The sequence below is a fragment of the Oryctolagus cuniculus genome, chromosome 11 (assembly GCF_051225735.1).
Source record: "Oryctolagus cuniculus isolate XC-2025 breed Fujian yellow rabbit chromosome 11, ASM5122573v1, whole genome shotgun sequence".
NCBI classification, from domain to species: domain Eukaryota; kingdom Metazoa; phylum Chordata; class Mammalia; order Lagomorpha; family Leporidae; genus Oryctolagus; species Oryctolagus cuniculus.
In genome coordinates, this window is record NC_142877.1 from 97,644,742 (window position 1) to 97,671,901 (window position 27,160).

Here is a 27,160-nt window from a genome sequence, read left to right on the forward strand (position 1 = left end):
CACTGCCTCCCGTGAAAGACAAGGACGGCACCAGGGAGCCCCAGTACAATTAAGATGCGCCACTGGGTATTAAGCTTCCAGAGACACCATCGCTACCTGGAATAGCAGCTGGCACACAGAAAATACTCAATAATAATCTGAACAAATGAAGCCTCTTGCTATCCAAGTGCCAGTGTCTGCCTACAAACACCTGCTGACAGAAAGCACAGAAGCAATCAATGTGATGGGCAACACAGGAGGAAGCACAAAATGCTGGAGAAGTCAACACTTCGCAAAATTAGCCGGGTCCAAGGCTGCCGGGTCCAAGGCCACACCAGCAGCAAGCAAGCAGCACTAGTGCAACACCCTCCTTCTGGGCACCTGCCTTTGATCAGGGCGGGCCCGTATGGAAAAATAATCTGGTCCGTGCACGTGGGGTGGAACAGAAGCTAGTGCGTGTCTAAAGTGTCTAGGGTGGGAGACGACCAGGGGACATGGGAGGAAGGAACCAATTCCATAGAGAAGTCAAAGGCCCAGTGACGTTGCTGACAGAGGTACTCCATGCAGCAGTTCTGATTAGTGGTGGCACCAAAGAACAACAGGGAAAAGATGCACCTTCCGTGTGGACGAGGACGGAGAACGCTGGAGCGCACGCTCTCCCGTGTCAGACTCATGATCGCTCCCACAAGCCTGGAGGCTCGGTGGCCTGGGGCCCTGCACACTGCCTGCCTGACCTGCAGCCCCGACTGCCCACTGCCACAGCAGGTGGCTGATGGGGGCACTTTGGAACATTTAACAGAAGAACAAAAAATTGATTCACACAGAATTGGTTAACAAAAATCAGCCACTGTATAGAAAGGAGACTGCCTGTATCCTCACAAAGTCGAAAGGGTTGCACTATCTAGGGCGTGGGGAAGAAAAAGGATTCTATTCATATACATTCTTTCTTTCCAGAGAGAGATTATGTGCACCAAGTTAACAAGTACCTTTTCTGAGTTTTACAAAGACGACGCTTACAACTATGAATGATCCTGACTTGTCAGCTTGGAGACAGCCACAAATCTCACTAGTTACATCTTCACTAGGTTAGTCCACCTGGCTGTAAAAACAGATGTCAGTGCCGTTAAAACAGTACACTGGCGTGTTATTATTCCAGCCGCAAAGGCCTGAACAAACCCAGCGTGAGAGAGATGCGTTTCCCCTGTTATCTCGACAGGGTATAAATTTTGAATTTAAGAACTGACCATTCAATTACCAGGAATTTGGTATCACAGTCTCAGCCCCATCCTGGGAGGGAACTGAGAACCCCTGATAGTTTAATCAACTCTTCCATGCACTGCTCATTAGCGGTTTTAGGGGAGCTAATTTACCCAATGTGTTCGCCTAATGGTTCTTTGCAAACCCTGGACCAGGGGCTGGCACTGGCTTTCGGTGGCTTAAGTCTCTGCCTGCGACATCACCACCCCCTATCCGAGACTGGCTTGAGTCCTGGCTGCTCTGCTTCTCATCCAGCTCTCAGCTAATGGTGCCTGGAAGGCAGCCGAAGACGGTCCAGGTACCTGGGGCCCTGCATCCACAAAGGAGGCCCAGATGGAGTTCTTGGCTCCAGGCTTTGGCCTGGCCCAGCCCCATCCATTGCAGCCATCTGGGGGGGATGAACCAATAGATGGAAGGTCTCCTAAATAAATCAATTTTATTTAAAACATGGAACCCTAGGATAACTTGGTATTTTCCTTTTGCATCATATACTTCCAAGGTCTAAGCAAACAGTCTCTATGGTTGCACCTGAGTTCCACAAAACACGAACCAGGATCACCTAACGGGATGCACACTTTGTGCACGGGGAACGGCTGCTTTCTTCCCTTCACTATAGAAGCCTGGAGGGCAGACTCAAGCTTACGTCACCTGCTCCTGAGCAAAGTTCTTAGGAGTCCATAAAATCTCACTGGTTGGCAGCAGTGGCCAAGACACCTTCATCTCTCATCCGAGTGCATGGGTTACATTCCAGACTCCGGGTCCTAACTCCAGCTTCCCACTGATGAGTCCCTGGGAGGATCTGCATACAACCAGGTGCACGCCACCCACGGGGAGACCCGGATGGAGATGTGGCCTCTCAGCTTCAGCCATCCCTGCCAGCTGTGTAGGCAACTGGGGAATGAACCTCTGGATGGGAATTCTGTCTCTGCAGCTCAAATAATTTGTTTAAATATCGCTAACTCTCCCCGATTTCTCACTGTCTGATTTCTTCTAGTCCTCATTAGCTCTTACTTGACCAATATACTGATTTAGGGTAATCAGTACAGTTGTCTAACTCCGTCTTAATAAACAGTCTGTTTTAAAAAATCAAGTGCCTTGGGCCATTGCTTGATATTCAGCCCAGTAGTTAAGATGATACTTAGGATACTCATGCCCCATACGAGAGTGCCTAGGTTTGAGCCCAGGCCCTGCTCAAGAACACTCTGGGAGGTAGCAGGTGATGGCTCCAAGTAACTGGGTCCCCGCCACCCACATGGGAGAGCTGGATGGAATTCCAGGCTTCTGCCTTCAACCAGGATCAGCCACAGCTGTTGCTGACATTTAGGGAGTGAACCAGCAAATGGAAGCTCGCCCTCCCTGCCTCTCCAACAGAAATTAAAAATCAAGCATCTCCACAAAACAAAGCAGTTTAGCAGGTGGATTATCCTCAGCTGACTTTTAAAGAAAACACGCCCCTTCACTCGGGGCTTTCCCCCAGAAGATGGCCATGGGCAATGGAGCAAAGCAGGTGCAAGCCCAGTCTGCAGTTAGGCTACCCGTCGGCTTTATCACCCTCTAGCTAAGCAGCTGAGACGCAGCGTTTCAGATTATGAAGAGTGTTTCGGAAGCAGTGTTGTGTTCTGCCATGTCACTTAAATGAGCTAACAGGCCACCCGTCTCTTGAAGATTATTAACCTCATGGTTAGTACAAAGATCATCACACCCGTGACAAAGGACACTGGGCTTCCAAGTTTTATGGCCTGAAACTGCTCCTGTCAACAGCAACATTAACTTTATAGCATCCCCCAATTACAAATGCATTAGACAAGACCTTTTCCCTCAGTTCACTGTTAGCTGGCGGTCACCTGTCAAGTGTAACTAAACATCTCTCACGGTTTCTTCCCAAATGGAGTTTCTGGCTATCTTCATACCAAGTTGTTATGAAACTTAAAAAAAAAGTTATTTTTCATCTGCTTGCAAGGCAGAGTGATGAAGAGGAGACAGATCTTCCACGTACTGGGGCATTTCAGGACACAAGGGCTGGCCAGGCCTAAGCCAGGAAGACAGAACTCCATCAAGGTCTCCCACGTGGGTGACAGGGAACCAGGCATTTGGGCCATCACCCGCTGACTCCCAGGATGCATCAGCAGGAAGCTGGAAACAGTGCAGCCAAGGCTCAAACGGGCATCCTAAGCGGCTGCTTATCCCACTGCACCACAACACCCAGCCCCCTAAACTTTTAAACAAAGTGCAAAAATAAGAGAATGGGAACGAGTGGGAGAGCAGAGCAGACTGGGTGCAGGAAGACAGTGCACTAAATATATTTAACCTGTAAAAACTTAAACCACTCTGTTAAATGAACAGACGCTGAAGAAAAAAAAGGGGGGGGGGGTGGGAGAGGCAACAGGGAAATATCCCAAGGGCTCACGATTTCCTCTGTGGGCCAACGCATTTTGACTTCCAATTAGGACGGACAACCAAACCCCGCACGGTCCTAGGAGCCACTGAGGCCGCCGTTCCCAACACGTGCGCGTCGCGGTCCCGCAGGTGGCAGGCGGGGATGGGAGGACGGCCCCGCGCACGCGTGCACCTCACACAGGCAGGCTGCCACGCACCTGCCCAGCCCCGGGACCAGCCAAGAACCATTCCAGGTCCGTCCCGCCGGAGCGCCTTGGCGGCGCTGCCTTCGCCAAGGGCGGGCCGGCGGCTGCAGCCTCGACGGCTGACAGCCCCGGGAGGGCAGAGGTTTCCCGGGAGACCGGCGCTCCCGGCTGCGGCCTCCGTGTCTACGCCGCCGAAGCGCTCTCTCCACGGCTCGTCTCCGCAGCTCGCTCAGAGGCAGCTATTTTCGCCCACAGCCAAAATCAGCAACAGCAAATTACGCTGCAAACAATGGCGAGGGCGCCTGCTCCGCACGGCTCAAACTCCGGGAGGCAGCGCGAAGAAGACTCCGACTTCCACAGGGGCCCGGCCCGGCCGCCGCCTCCCGCGCTCTGGCCGCCCACCGCGCGCGCGCCTCGGGCCACCCGGGGGCTGGGGGACCCGGTGGTGGCCCCTGGTGACCAGCACGAGGGTGGCGGTGCGGGGAGGCCGGGACCCCGCGGACGCACTCGCGAGCGCTCGGGATCCCCCGGCGTCCAGCGCCGCGCGGCGGGCGCTCCCTGGCGGGGACGAAGGCGGAGCGCGGGCCGTCTGGGAGAGCCCGCGTTGCCCGCAGCGCGCCGGGACTGAGGGGCGGCGGAGGGCAGGGGCGCGGCGGTCCGGCCTCGGCTCTGCCCGGGACCCCGGCGGCGCAGGCCCCTCTCCGACGCCCCCTACCCTGTCCGAGTCGGGGAAGCCCACCGCGACCGCAGCACGGCGAGCGGGCAGGCGGCCCAAGAGTTAGGGAACGCCAAGCCTGCGCCCCGGCCCCCGGCGCGTTCCGCGGCCCCGCCGCCGCCGCCGCCGCCCCCCGCGCGACTCTCACCCGGCTCTTGCAGCGGTGGTGCCGGCCGGGGTCCGAGCAGGTCCGGTCCACGGTGAGCGCCGTGTCGCTGCCCGGCATCTCGGCTCTCGGGCAGGCAACTTTGCCGTGTGGCGCGGCCGCACCGCCGCGAGCTGCGGGCCGTGCTCCGGCTGGCGCGGGGGAGCCGCGGCCGAGGGGGCGGCGCGGGCGGCTGCAGCTGCCGCCGACACCCGCGCGGCCGCCCTGCGCCGCCGCCACCGCCGCCGGGGGCCGGGAGGCGGGGCCGAGCCCGAGCCTCCGCCCCGCCCCGCGCCCCGCCCCGCTCCCGCCCCGTGCCGGACCCCGTGCCCAGGTGCTGACCGCTTCCCCAGGTGCCATCGCTCGGGCTCGCTCCCCACGCCCGCCAACCAACGCTGCCCTCTTTCAGCTCAAAAAAAATGGGCGCCATCTCTACTATCTGCTGACTTTGTATGTTCCTAATACAAGATGGCTTTTAGGGCAAGATGTTAGCGCTGGCTTTAAATGCTTCCGTTGAGGAAATCTTCATTCAACAGGCATTTATCAGGCCGCAGACCCAGAGATTTAAAAAGAGGAGGGGGATTTTTCTCCCCTTATGATTCCACTGCCTCTTGCACTAAGACATATCGTGTTGCATTAATTTTCCACGTGGGATGCACCATTAGGCTGTATGCTACTTTTGAAAGTCAGGACGTGGGTTTTTGCTTTAGCCGTCTTATGCCCAGTGAAGCAGTCTTTGCCACGATGAACTGCGAGTCCGAGAAGAAAGGACTGACTGGGGAACGATTAAATATCAGTTACTGAAACCAGAATTCCGAACTCTTGTCTGGTTAACCAGGGTGCACAAGGGAAAGAATGTGTTGAGAGGTTTAAAACGCAGGTGTTCAGAGACAGGATGCAAAATGTACTGTTGACCGGCCGAGAGGCAGGGATTGGCTCTCCACCCTTCAAAGTGCATGCGGGTGTTGGGGGAGGGAGGTCAGGCAGACAAGAAATCTGGACATAAAGTCAGGTACATTTAGAAAGCCTCCGGTCACCCATTTAGGAGGTGTGGTCAGAAAGGACACTGGAAAAAGGCAGTGGAGACCACGCCTTTGCTTTCAGGGTTAAGTTCAGCTTTATTCTGAGGGTACTGGAGAGCTATTTCCGGTTTCAACAGGGAATGACAGCATCGGAATGGAAATTCTAGAAGGTGCACTTGAGAGCAGGGTGAAGCAGTGATTAAAGATGAGTAAGGGACAGGCACCTGACCCAGCGGCACAGGGCCTGGGTGTGATACAACTCTGACTGTGACTCCAGCTTCCTGCCAGTGCAGACGCTGGGAGGCAGCAGGTGACGGCCAAAGTGACTGGGTTCCTGCCACCCATGGGGGACACCTGGGTTGAATTCTTGGATCCTGACTCCAGCCTGGGTCAGCCCCAGATAATGCCGGCATTTGGGGAGTTAATGAGTGAATGGGAGCTCTGTCTGTCTGCCTCTCAAATAAATAAAGATGGGCGAGGGACACTAACTAGTTAGAAGGCCATTGCAAAGACTGGGAACAACCTAAATGTCCTTAGAATGAGACTTGGCACACCCATCCCACAGAACATTGGGTCTTTGTGATAGAATGAGGTCATCCTCCACATATAGCTATGAGAATATTTCTCGTATTTTGAAATCCATGCATGGCTTTTTCAAAATATGCATTACTCATGAACCTCAAATGCATGGATTTCAAAATTCCTTGGCACCAAAATCAACATCTTTATATCCCATTTCCCATGACCTTTTTAAGAATCCTCATAAAGTTAAGTGAAAAAAAAAAGTGTGCAGAATAACACCTGTGGCATTCCACCACTTGTGTAAAACCAGAATATTAGCAGGTTCATAAACATACACAGCTTTTCTGGGGGGAGATCAACAAGAAACCAGGGAAACAGACAAGAAATTGATGCTAGGAGAGAACTACTTAGGCAGAAGGCAGAGATGAAGGAGCGATTTATTTCTCACTGTGCATGCTGTGTAAGTTTGAATGTTTGCCTTGTGGGCATATATCAACTATTCAAAGAGTAAAACAGGGGTTGGGTGTTGTGGCACAGTGGGTTAAGCCTCCATTTCAGTGTTGGCATCTCATATAAGTACTGGTTCGAGTCCCAGCTGCTCCACTTCTGATCCAGCTCCCTGCTAATGTGCCTGGGAAAGCAGCATTAGATGGTCCAAGTATTCCAGCCCCTGCCACCCACATGGGAGACCCAGATGGAGTTTCAGGCTCCTGGCTTCAGCCTGTCTGAACCCTGGCTGCTTGCAGCCATTTGGGGGAGTAAACCAGTAGACGGAAGAGCTCACTCTCTTTATCCTTCTCTTTGCCTTTCAGATAAGTATTTTAAAAAAAATCAGTATCAGATAAAAACCTAAAAAAGAAAAAACACTAGACCGTCTGAAAAAAATGGGAGAATATTATATCAAGTCATAAAAAGCAGCTCACAAAAAGTGTAAACCATTAAATTCCTCATTTTAAATTTTTGCTTATGAAAGTAAATGATCAAATGAAAAGATAAGCCTCAGACTGCACTGCAGCTAAAAATAAATCAATAGTGATGAATTTTACCAACAGGCCTGAGAAACAAAAAAAGCAAGCCACAGAAAATTCCATGCGGTAAGAGCCTATTCATATAAGGCATAAAAATATAAAGAAATAAACTTGGGGCTGGCATTGTGGCGTTGCAGGTTAAGCCTCCTCCTGTGATGCCGGCATCTATCCCATGAATGCCAATTCGAGACCCAGCTGCTTCACTTCCGATCCAACTCCCTGCTAAAGTGCCTGGGAAAGTAGAAGATGGCCCGAGTACTTGGGCCCCTGCACACACGTGGGAGATCCGGAGGAAGCTCCTGGCTTCAGATCGGCCCAGCTCTGGCCATAGCAGTCATTTGGGGGGTGAACCAGCGGATGGAAGATCCCTTTCTTTCTCTCTTTCTCTCTTAACTCTGCCTTTCAAATAAGTAAAAAAAAATCATTTTTAAAAAAATAAGTTTTTAGGAAAACATAGATAATAAAACTGTTAAGAAAAGCAGCAGTGGGGCTGACACTGTGGCGCAGTGGGTTAAAGCACGACCTGCAGCACCAGCATCTCATATGGGCACCAGTTCAAGTCCCGGCTGCTCCACTTCCTGATCCAGCTCCCTGCTTATGTGCCTGGGAAAGCAGTAGAAGATGGCCCAAGTCCCGGGGCCCCTGCATCCATGTGGGAGACCCGGAAGAAGCTCCTGGCTCCTGGCTTAAGATTGGCTCAGCTCTGGCCATTGTGGTCATTTGGGGAGAGAACTAGCAGATGGAAGACCTCTCTCTCTCTCTCTCTCTCTCTCTCTCTACTCTCTCTGTAACTTTGTCTTTCAAATAAATAAAATAAATCTTAAAAAAAAAAAAGCAGCAGGATGCTAAGCACAAATGTCAGAATTTTTTGAGAGGGCCTCAGAAAGTTTGCACCCAAAGGAAGTAAAAGATAATGTATCTTTTCTAAGAACTTTGGAAGACCCCTCACACTTATTTTTGGTGGGAAGAAGAACAAATCAATAGAGAGGAAGGATACAAGATAATAAATTTGTTATCAAGCGACAGAACACTGACTACATAACCATTCACACAGACATACACATACAATTTCAGAATAATTTAAAATTTTAAAGGGACAAACGTGACACCATCCTTCGTCTTGGAATTCATTCATCGGTGGGGGCACCTTCTGAAGGAAGCACAGAGAACAGCACTAGTGTAACTACACAGCTTGCCATCAGTGTGCCAGACGGCCCGTCTTGATGAACTGGAGTCACTGTGGCAACTTCTCTTACAGACATTTGCTATGAATGCCCATGGCAGTTCTCCTCTGGAATGCCCCCTCATACGCCAGAGTGCCCCTTAATTTTCCAGCAACTTAAGGGCCCCAGGAAGTGTAGTACTCGAGTGTGTGTGGGTAGCTGTGTGTGTGAATCAGTTTAGAGAGAGGCCACACCTAAGGGAGCTCCCGCACTGGGCAGTGTGCCAGCAGGCGCCTGATTTCTACTCTGATCTGTTTTCAAATTCCTGAGCACCCCATCCTGTGCTGCTGGTCCCCCGTGAGAGGGATGAAATAGGATTCACCGGGCACTCACATTTCAGTGAGCAGAGGATGTTCTTTTGGAGGTTGTGTCGATTTATTTCATAAGCTACTTGCCCAAAAGCTGCTCTGCTGGGCACCCGCACAGAATAATTTTTTGGAATACACAAATTAAATAGCAGAAGAGCAAGCGCCCCAGAAAAGAAAGAAAACAAGCAGTGCTGATCACCATCTGGCTCTCCTTTTGGTAAGTAGAACCCAAGGGGGGAAACAGACCACCCTTTGCTGATGCCTGGGCTTGTGCCTGCCCTGGGAAAAAGACAGGGAGAGGGCAGAGAATGTCTCCTGCCAGTAAGAATTCTGTGTCTCTGATGATATCTCCCAAAGCCTCTCCCTACCCCAAACAGCGGAAAACACAACACTGTTAAAGGAACAAGTGCAGTCAGACAACAAGGAACACAGAGCTTCACGCCTGGGATGTGAACTAAGAAATGAAAGGTGCACGAGGCACAATTGCTAAGCATCAAAGAAGGAGAGCAGGTCATTCCAGATGCACTCATTTAAGGATTGCAATGATGACAGGCTGCATAAACTGCCCTATCATGTGTTGGCTTACAACAATAACAACCACTCACGAATCATGATTCCGCCAGGTGGGCAGGTCTCCAAAGGCGGCGGCTTCTCTCTGCTCTGCGTGGCATTGCTGGAGCTGCAGCTGGAGCATCCGACATGGCTCCATTTGTATACCACTGAGGGAGGCTGGAATGGCAGGGGCAGGCTCCTGTCTCTTTCTTTCAGATTATTTCTTTGAAAGGCAGAGTAATAAAGAGAGGAACACACACACACACACACACACACACAAGCTTCCATCTATAGGTTCATGCACCAAATACCTATGACAGTCAGGGCAAGGCCAGGCTGAATCCAGGAGCCAGGAATTCCACCTAGTCTCCCACGTGGGTGGCAGGGTTCCAAGTATTTGAGCCATCATCTGCTGTCTTCCCTGGGTACATTAGCAGGCAGCTGGATTTGAAGCTGGGTAGCTGGGACTGGAATGTGCACTCCTGTGTGGGATGCAGACCCACAACGCCAGGCCTTTCTATTTCTATGTATCTATATTTTTTAATAATATATTTTTGTATTTTATAGTTTCTTATTCTTCTAAGGGTCCCTGTTCTCCATGGGGTCACTGGATTTCTTTACATGGCAGCTAGATTCTAAGAGACCAAAAACAAAAGCTGCCGGGGCTGGCGCTGTGGCATGGCAGGTAAAGCCACCGCCTGCAGTGCCAACATCCCATATGGTCACCGGTTCGAGTCCCAGCTGCTCCACTTCCGATTCAGTTCTCTGTTATGTTGTGGGAAAGCAGTAGAAGATGGCCCAAGTCCTTGGGCCCCTGCACACGTTTGAGAGACCCAGAAGAAGCTCCTGGCTTCAGATTGGCACAGCTCCAGCCGTTGCGGCCAGCTGGGGAGTGAACCAGATGGAAGACCCCTCCCTCCCTCCCTCCCTCTCCCTCTCTCTCTCTCTCTCTCTCTTTCTCTCTGCCTCTCCTTTTTTCTCTGTGTAACTCTGATTTTCAAGTAAATAAATAATTAAAAAAAAAAAAAAAAGCTGCCAAGTCTCCTAACGCCCAATTTGGAGCACGCCAAGTATCCCTGCCATAGGTCAAAACAAGTCACAAGGGGTCTGGGGTCTGCGTCGTGGGACAGCAGCCGAAGTCACTGCCTGTGAAGCTGGTATGCCATGTGAGCAGCAGTTCAAGTCCCGGCTGCTGTGCTCCCGATCCAGCTCCCTGCTAATGCACCTGTGAAAGCACTGGAAAATGGCCCAGGTACCTGGGCTCCTGTCACCCACGTGAGGAGACCCAGATGGAGTTCCAGGCTACTTACAGCCTTCAGCTTGGACCACACCCAGCTGTTGACATCATTTGGGGAGTGAACCAGCAGATAGAAGATCTCTTTTAGGGAGCAGCACTGTGGTATAATGAGTAAAGCTGCCACCTGCATCCCATATAGGTGCTGTTATGTCATGTCCCAGCATCTCCACTTCTGCTCCAGCTCTCTGCTGTGGCCTGGGAAAGCAGTAGAAGATGGCCCAAGTCCTTGGGCCCCTGCACCCATATGGGAGACCCAGAAGAAGCTCCTGGCTCCTGGCTTCAGATCGGTGTAGCTCCGGATGTTGCAGCCGTCTGGGAAGTGAACCAGCGGATGGAAGACCTGTCTCTGTTCCTCTTTCTCTAACTCTGCCTTTCAAAATAAATAAATTAAATCTTGTTTTAAATAAAAACTCGCAATGACTTATCTGCTCCTCAGAGATTTCCTGCCATAATTGCTATGCTCCCCTCCTAACACCTCTAGGTTACCTGGGGAGAAGTCTCTGGCTGCCAGGTAGGGGTGCATATTCCCGGCAGATCTTAACAGAACATTAAGAGATACCTGCTGAATGAATGACTTCAATGTTTACTAATGTCTACTTATTTTCTATGCACTGGAGTTTGAAAAAAAATCACTAGAGAAAAGGAAAAGGTAGTGCTTTCCTCAAGGGGTCAGAATGAATAATATATAAGGATAAAAAGTTGCTGGGCCAGCGTCGTGGCTCACTAGGCTAATCCTCCACCTGCGGCACCGGCACACCAGGTTCTAGTCCCGGTCGGGGCGCCAGATTCTGTCCCGGTTGCCCCTCTTCCAGGCCAGCTCTCTGCCATGGCCCAGGAGTGCAGTAGAGGATGGCCCAAGTGCTTGGGCCCTGCACCCACATGGGAGACCAGGATAAGCACCTGGCTCCTGCCTTCAGATCAGCACGGTGTGCTGGCTGGAGGGTGAACCAATGGCAAAGGAAGACCTTTCTCTCTGTCTCTCTCTCTCACTGTCCACTCTGCCTGTCCAAAAAAAAAAAAAAAAAAAAAAAAGTTGCTGGATGATGTCACCGATTCTCAGACATGGACACTATAGTTATTGAAGGTGTGAATTTTCCAATGATTTATTGAGCACCTTTGGTGTGACTGGCTCTGCTCTCGGTGCTAGCTATACGAAAATGAGTGAGACATCCTAAACCAGCATCTTATCCAGTCATTCCTTCCCCATCCCACTCCAAATTGCCATAGATACCAAGATAATCCTGTCCTTGGCACAGTAATAGGAAAAAGGAAAGAAGCGATCTTCCGGGAACCTCACCTTCTTGGGTATATCAGTCTTCCTATTCTATCACAGCCAGGAGAAGGCAGACACAAAGGAAAATCTGATGTTGAAGATGAAAATGCAAGCCCCTTATACTGTGAAGGAAGATACATTTCTTTTCATATTGCATTTTGATGAAATAGCACAGGGGAGTGTTCCCTTTGGAGGTGACATGAACAAGACTAAAGTCCAATAAGCTTTCCCAAACTAAGCATTTAAGCACAGAGGGAAAAAGAAGAATTACTCAGGGTTTTAGAATTTATTCAGGGGCTGACATTGTGGCATAAACTGTCAAGCCACACTTGGGACACTTTTATCCCATATCAGAGTCCCACCCAAGAAATCTGCCACTTCTGATCCAGCTTACTGCTAATGCACCTGGAAGGCAGCAGATGATGGCCCAAGTACGTGGGATCCTGCCATCCATGTGGGACACTGGATGAAATTCCTGCCTCCTGGCTTCCGCCTGGTCCAGCTCTGACTATTGCATGCATTTGGGGAGTGAACCAGCAGGGGGACGATCTCTGTCTCTCTCTCTCCTTCCTCTGTGTCACTCTGCCTTTCAAATTGTAAGCCCATCACAAAACACACCAAACACCATAGTCAGAGGAAAGGTTTGTTGTCAGGTGAGGGAAACCGGGGTGGCGGGGCAGAGAGCGAGAAAGAAAGAGAGGGTAAGAGAGAGATCAAGAGAGAGAGAGGGAGGCCGGCGCCATGGCTCACTAGGCTAATCCTCCGCCTGTGGTGCTGGCACCCCAGGTTCTAGTCCTAGTTGGGGTGCTGGATTCTGTCCCGGTTGCTCCTCTTCCAGTCCAGCTCTCTGCTGTGGCCTGGGAGTGCAGTGGAGGATGGCCCAGGTCCTTGGGCCCTGCACCCACATGGGAGACCAGGAGGAAGCTCCTGGCTCTTGGCTTCAGATCGGCACAGCGCACCGTAGCGGCCACTTGGGGGGTGAACCAATGGCAAAGGAAGACCTTTCTCTCTGTCTCTCACTGTCTAACTCTGAGAGTTAGAGAGAGCACACGTGTTCCAGAACAGGTCCTGTTAAATCTTTGCTGGGGGGTGGGCAGGGAAGGAGCAGCGAATCCCATTAGGGTGGGGGTGGAGCTGACACCAGTGGTTGGGCTATGGGGCTTAGCACTGCAGCCTATTATGCAAGGTGGTGCCAGGGGCCAAGGCCCAAGATGGCGTCCGGGGCAAAGATGGCGCCATAGATCAGACCACACCATTTTACTAATACCAATAAATAAATTTTTTAACAAAGTATTCAATTGGCTTTAGGTGAATGCATGCTGATAAATATCAGAAGTTTTCTGGCCTGATGCAAATGTGAATCCTAATTTTAACGACCTGGGTTATACCCAGTTGGAAATGACCATTCTTGACATTTACAGGTGAATCTCTGATACAGCATATCCTAAGTGACTGAAAGGAAACAATCTCTGGTATTTGCTTAGCATTAGTAATTACCTGGCATTGCACTTGGCAAGCTTTTGACAAAAAACAGCAAAGTAGAAAAACTCTGCAGGCCCAATATTCCTTTTTTAATAAATGCAATAGTTCTCTGCTATTGACTTCTCAAGAGCAAAGATTAGCACACAGGATTCTACAGGCTGTGAGCTGTCGCTATCATCTGCCTTCCCCGCAGACCCAAGGCTACAGTAAGAAGCACAAAAAGGTCTTTTACTTCATCAAAATAAAGATTTTTGCTTTGCAAAAAAGTTCCTGTCACGAAGATGAAAAGACAAGATACAGATGGAGAGAAAAGGTTTGCAAAGCTACAGGCTGCGAGAAGGTATGAAAAAGTCCCAGAATGCAAAAGGGACAGCGGATCGCAGAACGTACTGGGTTGCCAAAGCCACCGTCACGCTAGCCCCTGGGGTCTCCGCAAGACCGGGTGTCGCTCCAGAATAGGAAACAAGCCAATCTGTGAGCAGACTGCATCCGGCATCATTCAGTATGACTACCAGTTATCCGATAATGACAGAGCCCAATGTGTCATTGCCTTACGTGGGAGGGGACAGCAGTTCCAAGCGAAAGCTCTCCTTTCCAGAAAAATCCAGCACAGCCTTGTGGCCCAGAACCATCCGCCCAGGCCAGCGAGCTGCATCAGCAGCATGGTTGTGAGCCAATGCAAGGCTGACCGAGACCCCATTGTGGGCTTCCGCCAGCTGTGCCTGTTACAGAAGATCAACAAGGCTTGGGTTTGCACCATGGCACGTTCAGGCTGGCCTGCACCGCTTGGGCCGACTTCCTTCCAGCCAGGCACTCAACTTCACACTCCACCAGATGCCCCAATTGTCAACCACAAATGAACAGGGCCGCGGTGGGAGTGGGCGCCCTGCACTGCTGCCACCAAGGTGCTGTGCGTGATGTCTGGGTGCCACAATCGGGACATCCGGCTGCAGAAGTTTGTGTTGTACTGCGCATGCCTTGGAGAGACTAAAGTAATGCAAAAGCTTGCTCCTCCCCCTTTTTCAAAAATCTACTGACAAGATGCTCTAGTAACCCAAAGATGTGAAGGAGAAAGCAGTGCCTCATCGCCCAGATACTGATTTGTTCAGATGTATCAATGTTTCATGACACACACACAAAAAAACACACACACAGAGAAATTTTTTAAAAAGAAATAAAAATTCTTAAAATGCAATAGTGATTTTATTTATTTATTTGACTGGTAGAGATACAGACAGTGTGAGATAGAGACAGAGAGAAAGGTCTTCTCTCCCCTAGTTCACTCCCCAAATGGCCGCAATGGCCAGAGCTATGCTGATCCGAAGCCAGGAGCCAAGTGTTTCCTCCTGGTCTCCCATGCAGGTGCAGGGGCCCAAGCACTTGGGCCATCCTCCATTGCCTTCCTGGGCCACAGCAGAGAGCTGGAATGGAAGAGGAGTAACTGGGACTAGAACTGGCATCCATATGGGATGCCAGCATTGCAGGCGGATGATTAACCAACTGAGCCACAGTGCCGGCCCCAAGATATAATTGTTAAATCAACAAGAGGAGGCACTGTGCACTTACTCCCCATGTAGGACCTCTGTCCTTAATGCGTTGTACTATGAAAATTAACTGTAAAACTTGTTTTCAAACAGTACTTTATACTTTGTGTGGGGGGGGCGTGCAAATTGTGGAAATCTTCACTTAGTATAGAGTTGGTCTTCTGTATATAAAGTTAATTAAAAATGAATCTTAGGGGCCGGCACTGTAGCAGGTGAAGCCACTGCCTGCAGTGCCGGCATCCCATGTGGGCGCTGATTTGAGACCCGGCTGCTCCACTTTCGATCCAGCTCTCTGCTATGGCCTGGGGAAGCAGTGGAGGATGGCCCAAGTCCTTGGGCCCCTGCACCCACATGGGAGACCCGGAGGAAGCTTTGGATTGGCGTAGCTCTGGTCATTGCGGCCAATTGGGGAGTGAACCAGCAGATGGAAGACCTCTCTCTCTCTGCCTCTCTGCCTCTCTGCCTCTCCTCTCTCTGTGTAACTCTTGCAAATAAATAAATAAATATTTTTAAAAAATGAATCTTAATGAAGAGTGAATGGGAGAGGGAGTAGGAGGTGGGACTGGAGTGGGGGTGGGAGGGCAGGTATGGGGGGAAGAACCCCTATATTCCTAAAGCTGCACCTATGAAATTTGTATTCATTAAATAAAAGCTTCTCAAAAAAAAAAAAAAAGAAAGAAAGAAAGAAAAGATACATGGATGGAAAGTAAACACATGAGAAGATGCCACACGTCCCTGGCCATTAGGGAACACAAATGAGAGCCACAGGGAGACGTCACTGCACACCTATCAGAATGGCTAGACCACTGCATGCCAGCAGGTCTGTGGAGGAACTGGACAATTCATGCATGACTGGTGGCAACATGAAATGATGTGGTCTCTCTGGAAAGCAGCTGGGCAGTTTCTTATAGAACTAAAACATGCAAATACCACCCGACCCAGTCATGGCACCCTTGGGCATTTATCCAGAGAAAGACAAAACATGTCCACACAGAATCCTATACACGGAAGTCCACAGCAGCTTCCATCATAACAGCCCCATGCAGGAAACAGTCCAGATGCCCTTCATCAGGCAAATGGCAAACTATTAGACACCCATATACCACATGGAATACAACCCACCCACGAAAAGGAACAAACTGTTGCAATACGGTAACTTGGATGAGCCTGCAGGGAATTGTGCTGAGTAACCCAAACGCCACCTGCAGGGTCCTTTCACTTATGAAGCAGCTTGAAATGATACAATTACAGAAATGAAGATCCAAGAGGCTGCCAGGGGCTGGGAATGGGAGGTGGGTGGGGTTATAGAAGGGATCAAGGGCTCAGGGAATTGATGCATAGTTTGAGAGGGAAGGTAGAAGGATCCTATCTGTGTGGTCAGACTAGATAACTGGGATGGCTGTTACGGTACAGCAAGTTAAGCCGCTAACTGGGACACTTGCATCCCATATCACAGTGCCTGGGATTCAGTCTTGCCTCTCTTCTGATCCAGCTGCCTGCTACTGCACAGGCTGGGAGGTGGCAGGCGATGGCTTAAGTGCTTGAGTCCCTACCACTGATGTAGGAGACCGAGATGGAGCTCTTGGCTTCTGGCTCTGGTCTGGTCCAGCCCGAGCTGCTCATGCACTTGGGGAATGAACAGCAGATTGAAGACCTCTCTCTAACACTGTCTCCATTACTCTTTGAAATGAATAAGGCAACTAAAAAACAAAACAAAAAACTATAGAGATTAAATCCACACATGCCCACCCCTACAAATAAGTACAAGTAAAAGTGGGGAAATCTGAATCAGAGTGGGAGATGCCACCCATGTTAAATACATCTGTACTACCAGATCCTACCACTGAGTGAACCAGGTGAAGAGCACCTGGGATCCCTGTGTAGGACCCCTAACAAGTACATATGAATCCACAATGATCTGAAAATAAAAAAATTAATTCAGCATGTATTTTAGGGGCTGGTGTTGTGCAGCAGGTGAAGCTGCTGCCTGCAATCCTGGCATTCTATCTTCCCACCCCCCCTACCCCGTAGCTGCCTTTCAAATGAATAAATCTTTATAAAAATATATTTTAAATTTGGATGCCATTGTGGCCACTTCCACATGAAACACTGGGTTTGGGAGGGAGAGGAAGGATGCAGAAAGTGGCAGTAGTTGGTCCAGGGACTTTTTTTTTTTTTTTTTTTTGGAAAAGGTATCCAGAGAACAAAGTTCTTCCAGGTTCTACAACCTTGTTGCAGCAGGGAGGTGGACCAGCTGTAGAAATCTAGAGTCAAGGAAGGACTCGTTAACAGGACCTGGCTCCAGCGTAAGCAGTATTTCAACCTCAAGACCACCCTGAGCAAGCGGAGGGCCAAGAACCGCGTCCTCTGTGCTTGGCCCACCAGTCCTGAGCATCATGCTGGCACAAAGCGGGGACTTTGTAAGCTTGCTGTTGAATACACAATGGATAATGAAGTCGGATTTGGCTGGAAGGATACATTGCAGTTTGTAGGTTTGGTTCAGGTACAAAATGGCACATTACATACTGAGTTGCTGAGTAAAGTGTTTATCCTAAGATTGCGAATGCCACAGATACACGTCTCTGCTCTGCTCTGCTCTGCCCTGGGGTTCCCATATTGGTTGGAGTCTTTGTTTTGCGTCAAGGACACACAGATTTATAACCTGAGTGCTTTGTTATTTCTAACCTCTTGACCCTACCATTTAGAAAGTTTCCCTGATGACCGCGCTTGGCTCTTGGCTATCTGCTACTGCAGTTTCCCAGAAGTCCACAACAATGTCAGAAAACAGAGATAGAAGTGCCTTCCTTTGGGTCAGGCACAGGATGTTCCATTCTGCCAAGTCTCGCACTGGAGCTGTGATGCCCTGGGTTCCTAGTTTGCACTGCCACAGACAAAGCAGGTCTCTGGGGATCCCTAGCTAACTCCACTCCAGGCATAGCCAGCGCTGGAGAATTCTTTTTTCTTTTTTTTTTTTTTCTTCATTAAACACACACTGAATCTGCAGGATGAGCTGGTTCCACTCCAGGAACATATTGTCCGTGAATTCATTTTGCATTTTATCAACTCGTTTTGTGAGATACGGATGGTGGGACGTGAACCGCTAGGGAAATCCGATGTGACGGTGTTTTTAAACATCCCAGTCTCACTCTGCTTGCCGAGGCCTTCCGTGTCCACTCCAGGCCTCGCCTGTCCTCCCTCGCTGAGTCCCAACACATGACTGGCATCAACACTCCATCAGCCCTGAGCTTGTGCTGCCCCAGGGAGGCAGGCAGACGTGCAGGAGACAGACTGCCTGGATCTACATCTTGGCACGGCAGCTTCCTCGTTATAAAGTCCTGGTTCTTGCATTTGTAAAAGCGGGGATGAGAACAGAACCTACCTCATGCTGTGGCTGAGGATTAAGTGAGATAATATATGCGAAGCACTTTCAAAAAGTAAGAGCATGGTGAGTGCCTGCAGAAGACAAAACCAAACCTAAACCGTCTTTGTGTGATACCTTTGCTCCTTACGGCAAGGCTTTGAGGAGTTACCCTTTTATCCTGGAAGGTGTTGTATGAAACAGCAGGTGCATTTCAAGGCCAGAGCTCATCACTACAAGCAGGACTAGGAAGAAAGAGCGAGCTGCTTGCTGACACCACAGCAGAGTCTGCCCACTGGCAGGGTGAGAAGGGCAAACTCCCTCCTTCACATCTGTCTTCAGTTGCCTTCACTGACAAGGCACTCACTCCCACACAGAACACACTTGGCTTCTGCTTGTATTAGGGGTCCTCAGAAAGGTCATGGAAATGCATATGATGAAAATCTATGCATGAAATTAAAATATTTTACACTAAAATAAACTTATTGTTTGCTTTTTAAATCTCTTTTTAGAAAAGATTTATTTAAAAGGCAGAATTACAGAGAGAGAGACAGACAGACAGACAGAGGGAGAGACAGAGAGATTCTCCATCTGCTGGTTCACTCCTCAAATATCTGTAACAGCTAGAGCTGGGCCAGTCCAAAGCCGGGAGCCAGGAGCTTCTTCCAGGTCTCGCACGTCAGGGCAGGGGCCCACTGCTCTGCTGCTTTCCAAAGGTTATGAGCAGGGAGCTGGATCCAAAGTGGAGCAGCCAGGACTTGACCTTTTGCCCACGTGAGATGCTGGTATGCAGGGGGTGGCTTTACCCACTACACCACAGTGCGGGCCCTTACATTTATTTTTTTTTTTAAGATTTATTTATTTATTTGAAAGGCAGAGTTACAGAAAGGCAGCGGCATAGAGAGAGATAGAGGTCTTCCATCTGGTGGTGCACTCCCAGATGGCCGTAATGGCCAGAGCTGAGCTGATTTGAAGCCAGGAGCTGGGAGCTTCTTCCAGGTCTCCCATGTGGGTGCTAGGGACCCAAAGACTTGGGCCATTCTCTACTGCTTTCCCAGGCCATAGCAGAGAGCTGGATTGGAAATGGAGCAGCCAAGACTTGAACCAGCGCCCATGTGGGATGCCGGCACTATAGGTGGCGGCTTTACCTACTACACCACAGCACCGGCCCTTACGCTAATCTTTTAATTCCATTTTCCATGGGCTTTTTGAAGTAGCTATGCACACTTTGGCCAAATAATTCTACTTCTAGGAATTTCTCCTAAGGAAGTGAGATGGTATTAGAAAAGTGTTACAAAATTGTCCATCAGGGTCTGGCACTGTGGCGTAGCAGGTAAAGCCATCACCTGCAGTGCCTGCATCACATATGGGCACCAGTCCTGAGTCCTGGCTGCTCCACTTCTGATCCAGCTCTCTGCTGTGGCCTGGGAAAGCAGCAGAAGATGGCCCAAGTCCTTGGGTCCCTGTACCTGTGTGGGAGACCTGGAAGAAGCCCCTGGTTCCTGGCTTGATTGGCCCAGCTCTCACCATTGCGGCCATCTGGGGAGTGAACCAGCAGATGGAAGACCTCTTCTCTCTCTCTTTCTCTCTCTCTCTGCCTCTCCTTCTCTGTGTAATGCTGACTTTCAAATAAATAAATAAATGTTTTTTTTTTTTAAAAAGGCTATCCATCAGAGTGCTTTATCACTCTGAAAAATCTGAAATAATCCAAAGGATTACTCATTGTTTATGAAAAATAAAGGATTGGTTATATAAATAATATACTCGTATAACAAGTTAACTACATCTGGTGCAAATTATACTCAGGAGGAATATAGAATTATATGAAGAAATGTTTATGCAATGATGCCAGAAAAATTAAAACAACAAAAAAATCAGGATGACCCTATCACGTTGACAAAAATGACAAAGTGTTATGGGGGTGGGCACTTGATACTGGTTAAGATGCCTGCATCCCATACTGGAATGCCTGGGTTCTGTCACCTGACTCCAGCTTCCTGCAAATCAGACTCCAGGAGTCAGTGCTGGCTGATTCAAGTCAGTGGTTCAAGCAGATGGGTCCCCACAGGAGACCTGGGCGGGTTTCTGGCTCCCAGCTTCGGCACCCCGGTTGTAGTGGGCATCTGGGGGAGTGAACCAGTCGATGGGAGCTCTCCTCTCTACCTAGCAAATAAATGAAAATGTTTTTAAATTGAAAACTGACACTGAGTGCTGACAATGACCTGGAGCAGCAGGAGCTGTCATGCCAGACACTGCACGTGTCAGGATCCACCCAGGAGTGCAGCCGCCTGGGATGCGCACACGAGAATGTCCGCAGCGGTAACATCCCCCTGCGTAAGCAACCCAGCCAGCCTCAGCCACAGAATGGATAAACGTAGTCATTTCCAAGGTAAGGTCAGTCCTGTGCTGCTGACAGTCCAATGTTTTGCATGAAAAGGCCACCTGGGAGTCTCTCACCTTAGCTCCTTCTACACAGCAGGGAGTTTCTCTTCCCTACACGGATCACTACCAAGCATATTACAATGGCTGGTGCCTCATACAACAATGTTGCTATTTCCTAACCCCTCCTTCCTCCCAAACACTCAGGAGGAGACAGCCATCTGAAGCCCAGGAGGCCCTGCCACAGAGGGCAACAGAAGAATCTTCCTCCCTTTCTTCTCTGCCCTCCTGCAGTATTTCTGCAGCGCTCTGCCCAGAGCCAGGTAACTTGCAAAAGTTGTGAGTTATTTTCCCTGTTTGATCTGCTGGGCACTTCTGAGCTACCACCAAACCTCCTGCCTCCCGTCTCTGTGAGAGGTGCTATAGCAGGCAGGGCCTCTGAGCAGCTAAGGGATTGACCAAGGATCCTTAGCTAACAGATGCCAGAAGTGGAATCCGATTCTCGGTGTATCTGCCTTCAAAGTTTATTCGCCAGCTGTGCACCCTCGAACAATTTATTATTTCGCCTTGAGAAGCCTGCGTTTCCTCGCTGCAAGAATAGAGATCATGTGCATCCGTTAAGCAGTAAGGGCCGGTTTACCAAAGTCTCAGCTGGCAGGAGAACAGGAATGGGGAAGCCCCTTGCGGCATCTGGAAACTCCAGGGACGCACACCCCTTGCAAAGCGCTGAACCCACGTGACCTTGACTGACCCCACCCACTGCTCAACCTTGCCCTGCTTCTCCCAAACAATGTAATGACCATCCATGGCTCCTAATAACCCCAGGAAAATGACAAATGACTTTTTACATTCTTAGCCTCTTATTTCCTGTTCTTTCCCTGCAGGAAGAAAAAAAAAGGAACAAGGCTTTTAAACTTTGAAATTACATCATTATGGCTTTATTTCTCATCTGAAGGCTCCTTATCAATCTTGTCTATAATCTCCAAGCTCTGCTAGATTTTCATTTTTGCATTTCAGTTTCACAAAGTGAGAAATCAATTCTCATATCACTTTGGAAGAGAAGGTTCAATTTCCTGCAAATATTTAGAAGTACTCGCTGTCCTGACAGTTTTGAAAGGTATTCTATAGTTCTATTATTCTCATTGCTTCTTCCCAGATCAGCTGTGGCTGATGCACTCCTAGCTAATATTTCTGACATGCTATTGATTTTCCTTCCACTAGAAGGAATGTCTTTCACAAAAGGAAGAAAAAAACAACAACGCTATACCAGGGTACCCAGCGGGCATGCGTACCCACTCACATGCATGTGCACACACTTAATGCATACACATATAAAGGAATTATCAGCAGTTGTTAAGAATGCAACATGTAGGTCTTTCAGAACAAGATTTGGTCATCTGGAGTTAAAATCAATAACAACATTTCTTTCAATGTGCTAAAAGGACCCTTGTATGCAGTAAGAGGGAAAGCAAAAGATCCAAGAGGCGGGTGACTAGTTTATACAGCTAAATTTTGATTTTCTGCTCCACCCAAAGAGGCAGAAAATCCCTAAGTTTCAGTGTAGCTTCCTGACCCCTAGACTGCAGCACTGTTCTTGAGATAATTCTCCACTGCAGGAGGCGTTCCTGTTCTTCAAGGCTGCCATCCACTCTCTTTATTCTGAAAGTACCAGAATATTTTAGATGCAGTCAATTAGGAGAGAGATTATCAACTAGAATATATTTTATTCATTAAACCTCCATTCAGTAACACCTGTTAAGCTACCATGTTGGTGCTGTGTGTTAAGTTCACACTGGTGATGCCACCAGCATCCTGTATCAGAGAGCTGGTTTGATTCTCAGCTGCTCCACTTCCAATCAGGCTTCCTGTTAATGTGCCTTGTAGGCGCCTGGATGATGGCACCTGGAGTTCCTGGCTCCTGGCTTCAGCCTGGCCCAGACTTGGTTGTTGCAGCCATTTGGGGAATGAACCAGCAGATGGAAGATTGATCTCTCTCTTTATCTCTCTCTCCTCTCTCTCTCTCTCCCCCCATCCTCACTCCCTCTGTCACTCTTTGAAATAAATAAGTCTTTGGCCGGCGCCGTGGCTCATTAGGCTAATCCTCCGCCTTGCGGCGCCGGCACACCGGGTTCCAGTCCCGGTCGGGGCGCCGGATTCTGTCCCGGTGCCCCTCTTCCAGGCCAGCTCTCTGCTGTGGCCAGGGAGTGCAGTAGAGGATGGCCCAAGTACTTGGGCCCTGCACCCCATGGGAGACCAGGAGAAGCACCTGGCTCCTGCCATCGGATCAGCGCTGTGCGCCAGCCGCAGCGCGCCGGCCGTGGCGGCCATTGGAGGGTGAACCAACGGCAAAGGAAGACCTTTCTCTCTGTCTCTCTCTCTCACTGTCCACTCTGCCTGTCAAAAAAAAAAAAAAAAAAAAAAAAAGAAAAAGAAAAAAAAAGAAATAAGTCTTCAAAAAAAATCTTTTAAAAGCTACTCTTCTTTAAATATTTCAAATGTCAAGATTGACTGTATGATAAATTACTGCCCAAAGCATTGATATCCATTGTACTGTCCAATCAACAGAAGTAAATAGGAATAAATCAACAGAAAGAAAAAAGAACAGAAATGATGGTTTTTAAAAACTTATCTCAGAGATGCCTACATAACAGGGAACATAAAACACATTTCTTTCTGCTTTCATGTATTGAATTGAACAGAAGTCACTTGTGGCTTTATAAAGGTCACACTTTTAGAACAGAGGTGGAGGCCATCAAATACAGAAAGGGACTCAGTTACAGTGCATGGGACTTCTAAAGATGTCTTTGAAGCTAACTCCATAAAGCTGGGACCTAAAGCCCGCTGAAGACTGCCTGTGATCCGGGGCCGTCAGCAGCACCTCTCCACGCACCTCCGCCTGGGCTGTTGTTAACTGAGCACAGTTTCATCTCCACTCACCCAGATCTAAGTGGGTTGCTCTCTGTGTAGCCCCTCGCACACCAGACATCCAGAGCGTTCAGCCTCAGCCTGCACAGGAATCTCTCTGCACGCTGTAGAAGGTGCTTACACGTCTGCACGCCTGAGCCTGTGGGGAAATTTCTTTGTTGGAAGAAGAATGTTCCGGGGGCTGGCATTTGGCCTAGTGGTTAAGGAGCCCCACATCAGTCGCCTGGGTTCAATGCCCGGCTCCATCTGCTGATGGCAGCTTTCTGCTAATGCGCACCGTGGGAGACAGTGGTGATGGCTCAAGGAACTGGGTTCCTGCCACCCACCTGGCAGATCTCTGTTGCATCCCTGACTCCTGCCTTCAGCCCGGCCCAGCTGCTGTCATCACGGGCATTTGAGGACTGAACCAACGGAAGGAAGCTCATTCTGTCTCTCAAATAAATCAATAATTAAAATAAAAAGAGATTTTCAAACACACCACATATATCACAAGTTCCAGGTTGTCTCTCACATGAGTTTAAATCCTGCTTGAAAATTGTTCCATCTTGTTTTCTGGATCGCCTTTCTTGGATTTTCTTGTCTGATCCCGTGGTGTGTTCCTAACGCAGATGTCATATTGCTATGGCTACACATGGGCACCTCAAAAAAGTTCGTGGAAAAACTGAATTAAAAGATATGTCTATTTTGGTGCAACAGAATTTTGAAATCCATGCAAAGCTTTTACAATATGCATTTGGCATCAGCTTTTCTAAGACTCCCCATATGCATCAAACTTATCTTTTAATTCCATTTTCCATGAAGTTTTCAAAGTCCCCTCTTCCTGGAGTAGACATAACAAAAGTTCCCACAGACCGGGAGCTTACACAACGCAACGTGTTGTCTCATAGCTCTGCAGGCCACCTGTGAGATCAAGGGCTCGGCACGCTTGGTTTCTCTGAAACCTCTCCATGACCTGCAGGCGGCTGCCTTCATGTGTCCTCACACGGGCGTTCTTCTGTGTACGCACAACCCTGGTGTCTCTGCCTCTCTTTTAAAGGCAGGTTGATTGATCAATTGATTGATTTGGAAGGCTGATCGACAGAGAGAGGGATCTTCCATCGACTGGTTCACTCCCCAGACAATTGCCACACGGGACTGGCCAGACTGAAACCAGGGGCCATGAACTCCTATGGGGTCTTCCATGTGGATGGCAGGAACCCAAGTACTCGGCACATCTGCTGCTGCCTCCCAGGCACAGTAGCAGGAAGTTGGATTGCAAGTCACGTGGACTCCATCCTATGCTCTCCGTATGGGATGGCAGCTTAACCCGCTGCACCACAATGCCTGTTTCTCCTCTTCTTTTATAAAGATTTATTTATTTGAAAGGAAGAGTAAGAGAGAGAGAGAGAGAATCTTCAATCTGCTGGCTAACTCCCCAAATGGCTGCAACAATCAGGTCTGAGTCGGGAAATCCATCCTGCTTTCCCACGTGAGTGGCAGAGGCCCAATTACTTGGGCCATCATCTGTTGCTTCCCCAGGCGCATTAGCAAGAAGGCAGATCAGAAGGAGAGCAGCTGCGACTTGAAACAGTACTCAGACAGGGGATGCCAGCGTCACAAGGGGTGGCTGTGTGCTACAATGCTAACCTACTGTGCTACAATGCTTGCCCCTCTCTTCTTAAAAAGACATAGTACATTAGGGCCTAATCTGCTAGCCTCGTTTTAATTATCTCTTTAAAGGCCCTATCTCCAAATGCAGCCATATTCTGAGGCGTAGGGCTTCTGCAGGTAAATTTTGGGGAGACACAGTTCAGTCCATATACCACTTATATAATGACTCATTTGACAGATACCCTAGGGTACTTTGAAAAGTACATTAAATATTAGAATTAAAAGATAAAGTTAGGATCAGTATTGTGGTATACAGAGGGTTAAGCCTTCCTTTGCAATGGCAGCATCCCATATTAGAGTGCACAATTTGCATCCTGGCTACTCTGCTTCTGATCCAGGTTCCTGCTAATGTGCCTGGGAAGGCAGCAGATGATGGAGCAGCTGCTTGGCCCCTGCCAGCCATATAAGAGACCAGATGGAGTTCCTGGCTTAGGCCTGGGCCAGACCCAGCTGTTGTGACCATGTGGGTAGTGAACCAGCAAAGGGAAAATCTCTCTCTTTTTCTCTGTCTCTCCTCCCTCTCTATTGCTCTGCTTTCCAAATAAAGAAACCCACTAAGCTTATTTTGGTGCAAAAAGTTTGAAATGCCGTCACATGAGGAATTTCTAATAAGCTCATAGAAAAAACATATTGCAAAAAATCATGCGTGTGTTTCAAAAGTTTTTGCAGCAAAATAAACTTATCTTTTAGTGCCACCCTCATGTTCACAGCCCTGCTGCAAGACACAAAAACACGTAACAGCTGGGAGTCACAGATAAGGAATCTCTAAACCTGCAGAGACGCCAAGTCCCTGGGAGATAAAACCCTGATTTCTTGTGTTGAAACTGTTTGCTGTGATTAGGTCTTCTCTTAAACTCCTTCTCACACACAGAGAGAGTTACATAAAGAATTTCATTAAAAGAGATAACTAGAGACGTAATGACCCATTAAATGTCTTGAAAGATTCTCCTCAAATGCCCCTTTTCTCCTCCAGCTCTGAGCAGCCACAATTCCTCCGTGTAGTTAAGCTGCTGCTTGCGATGCCTGCATCCTACACCAAACTCCTGCTGCAAGTCTGGGCTGCTCGGCTTCTGATCCAGCTTCCTGCTAATGCACCAAGGGGGCAGTGGAGGAAGGCCCAAGTACCTGGGTCCCTGCCACCGATATGGAAGACCCGGATGGAGTTCCTGGCTCCTGGCTTGGGCTTGGCCCAGCCCCAGCTGCTGCAGGCATCTGGGGAGTGACCTAGCGGATGGAAGTGCTCAGTCGGGCTCTCTCTATCTCTGTCTCTGTCTCTATCTCTCCTCTAAGTAGATGAAAATAAAATCAATGTCATATACATAAACATTTTCTTTATATTATATATGGATATACATATAAACACTTACATGTAGTTAGGTAGGAAGATAGAAATTAGCCTATGAGTGTGAAAGGGGCCCAAGGAAAACAAAGCACCCGCAGAAGGAATGCAGCAGCCTCAAAGCAGGCTTTAGAAGCAGCCCAGGATTTTCTACCACAGGCACCATAGCCCAGTGACTCACGGGTGGTCCTAGCCTTCTCCCCAAGGAAAGACCCCAGGAGAATTTTTTTGCTACCATCAAGAGGGCTACCTTTGATAACCTTGGGTAGTAAAACTGGGTAATAAATCCTTGGGAGAAATTCTATCTACTTTGCACCCAGGAAAGCTTTTGTGCAGGAGAAGAGAGTAGGGAGAAGGAGAAACAGAGGGATGAAGTGGATCCCATTCCCTTCTAAGTCTAAAGGCAAATCCGGCTCTCGGTTCTCTACTGGGATGCCTGCCTGCCTGCCTGCCTGCCTGTCGGGTGTATTCTCTCCATGCAACTTTGTTACCTTGTTTCCCCAGGTCTGAATGACTGGGCACTCCCTCTCCCCCAGATCTGTCTGGAGAGGTACCCATGCATTCTGATGGATTCTCGACC

General features: G+C 49.1%; 1 protein-coding gene across 2 annotated transcripts in view; it reads right to left on the reverse strand.

The window, feature by feature from the left end:
• TMCC3 (transmembrane and coiled-coil domain family 3) overlaps positions 1-27,160 on the reverse strand; it is a 296,265-nt gene that overhangs the window by 69,872 nt on the left and 199,233 nt on the right. The window contains exon 1 of one of the 2 annotated variants that reach the window (XM_051845760.3): positions 4,682-4,933. The exons of the other annotated variant lie outside the window; for it this stretch is intronic. Within the exon in view, the coding sequence (XP_051701720.1) occupies positions 4,682-4,759 (78 nt within the window). The 5' untranslated portion in view covers positions 4,760-4,933. Of the gene's footprint in view, positions 1-4,681; positions 4,934-27,160 lie in introns of those variants that run through there. 2 annotated transcript variants of the gene reach the window in all.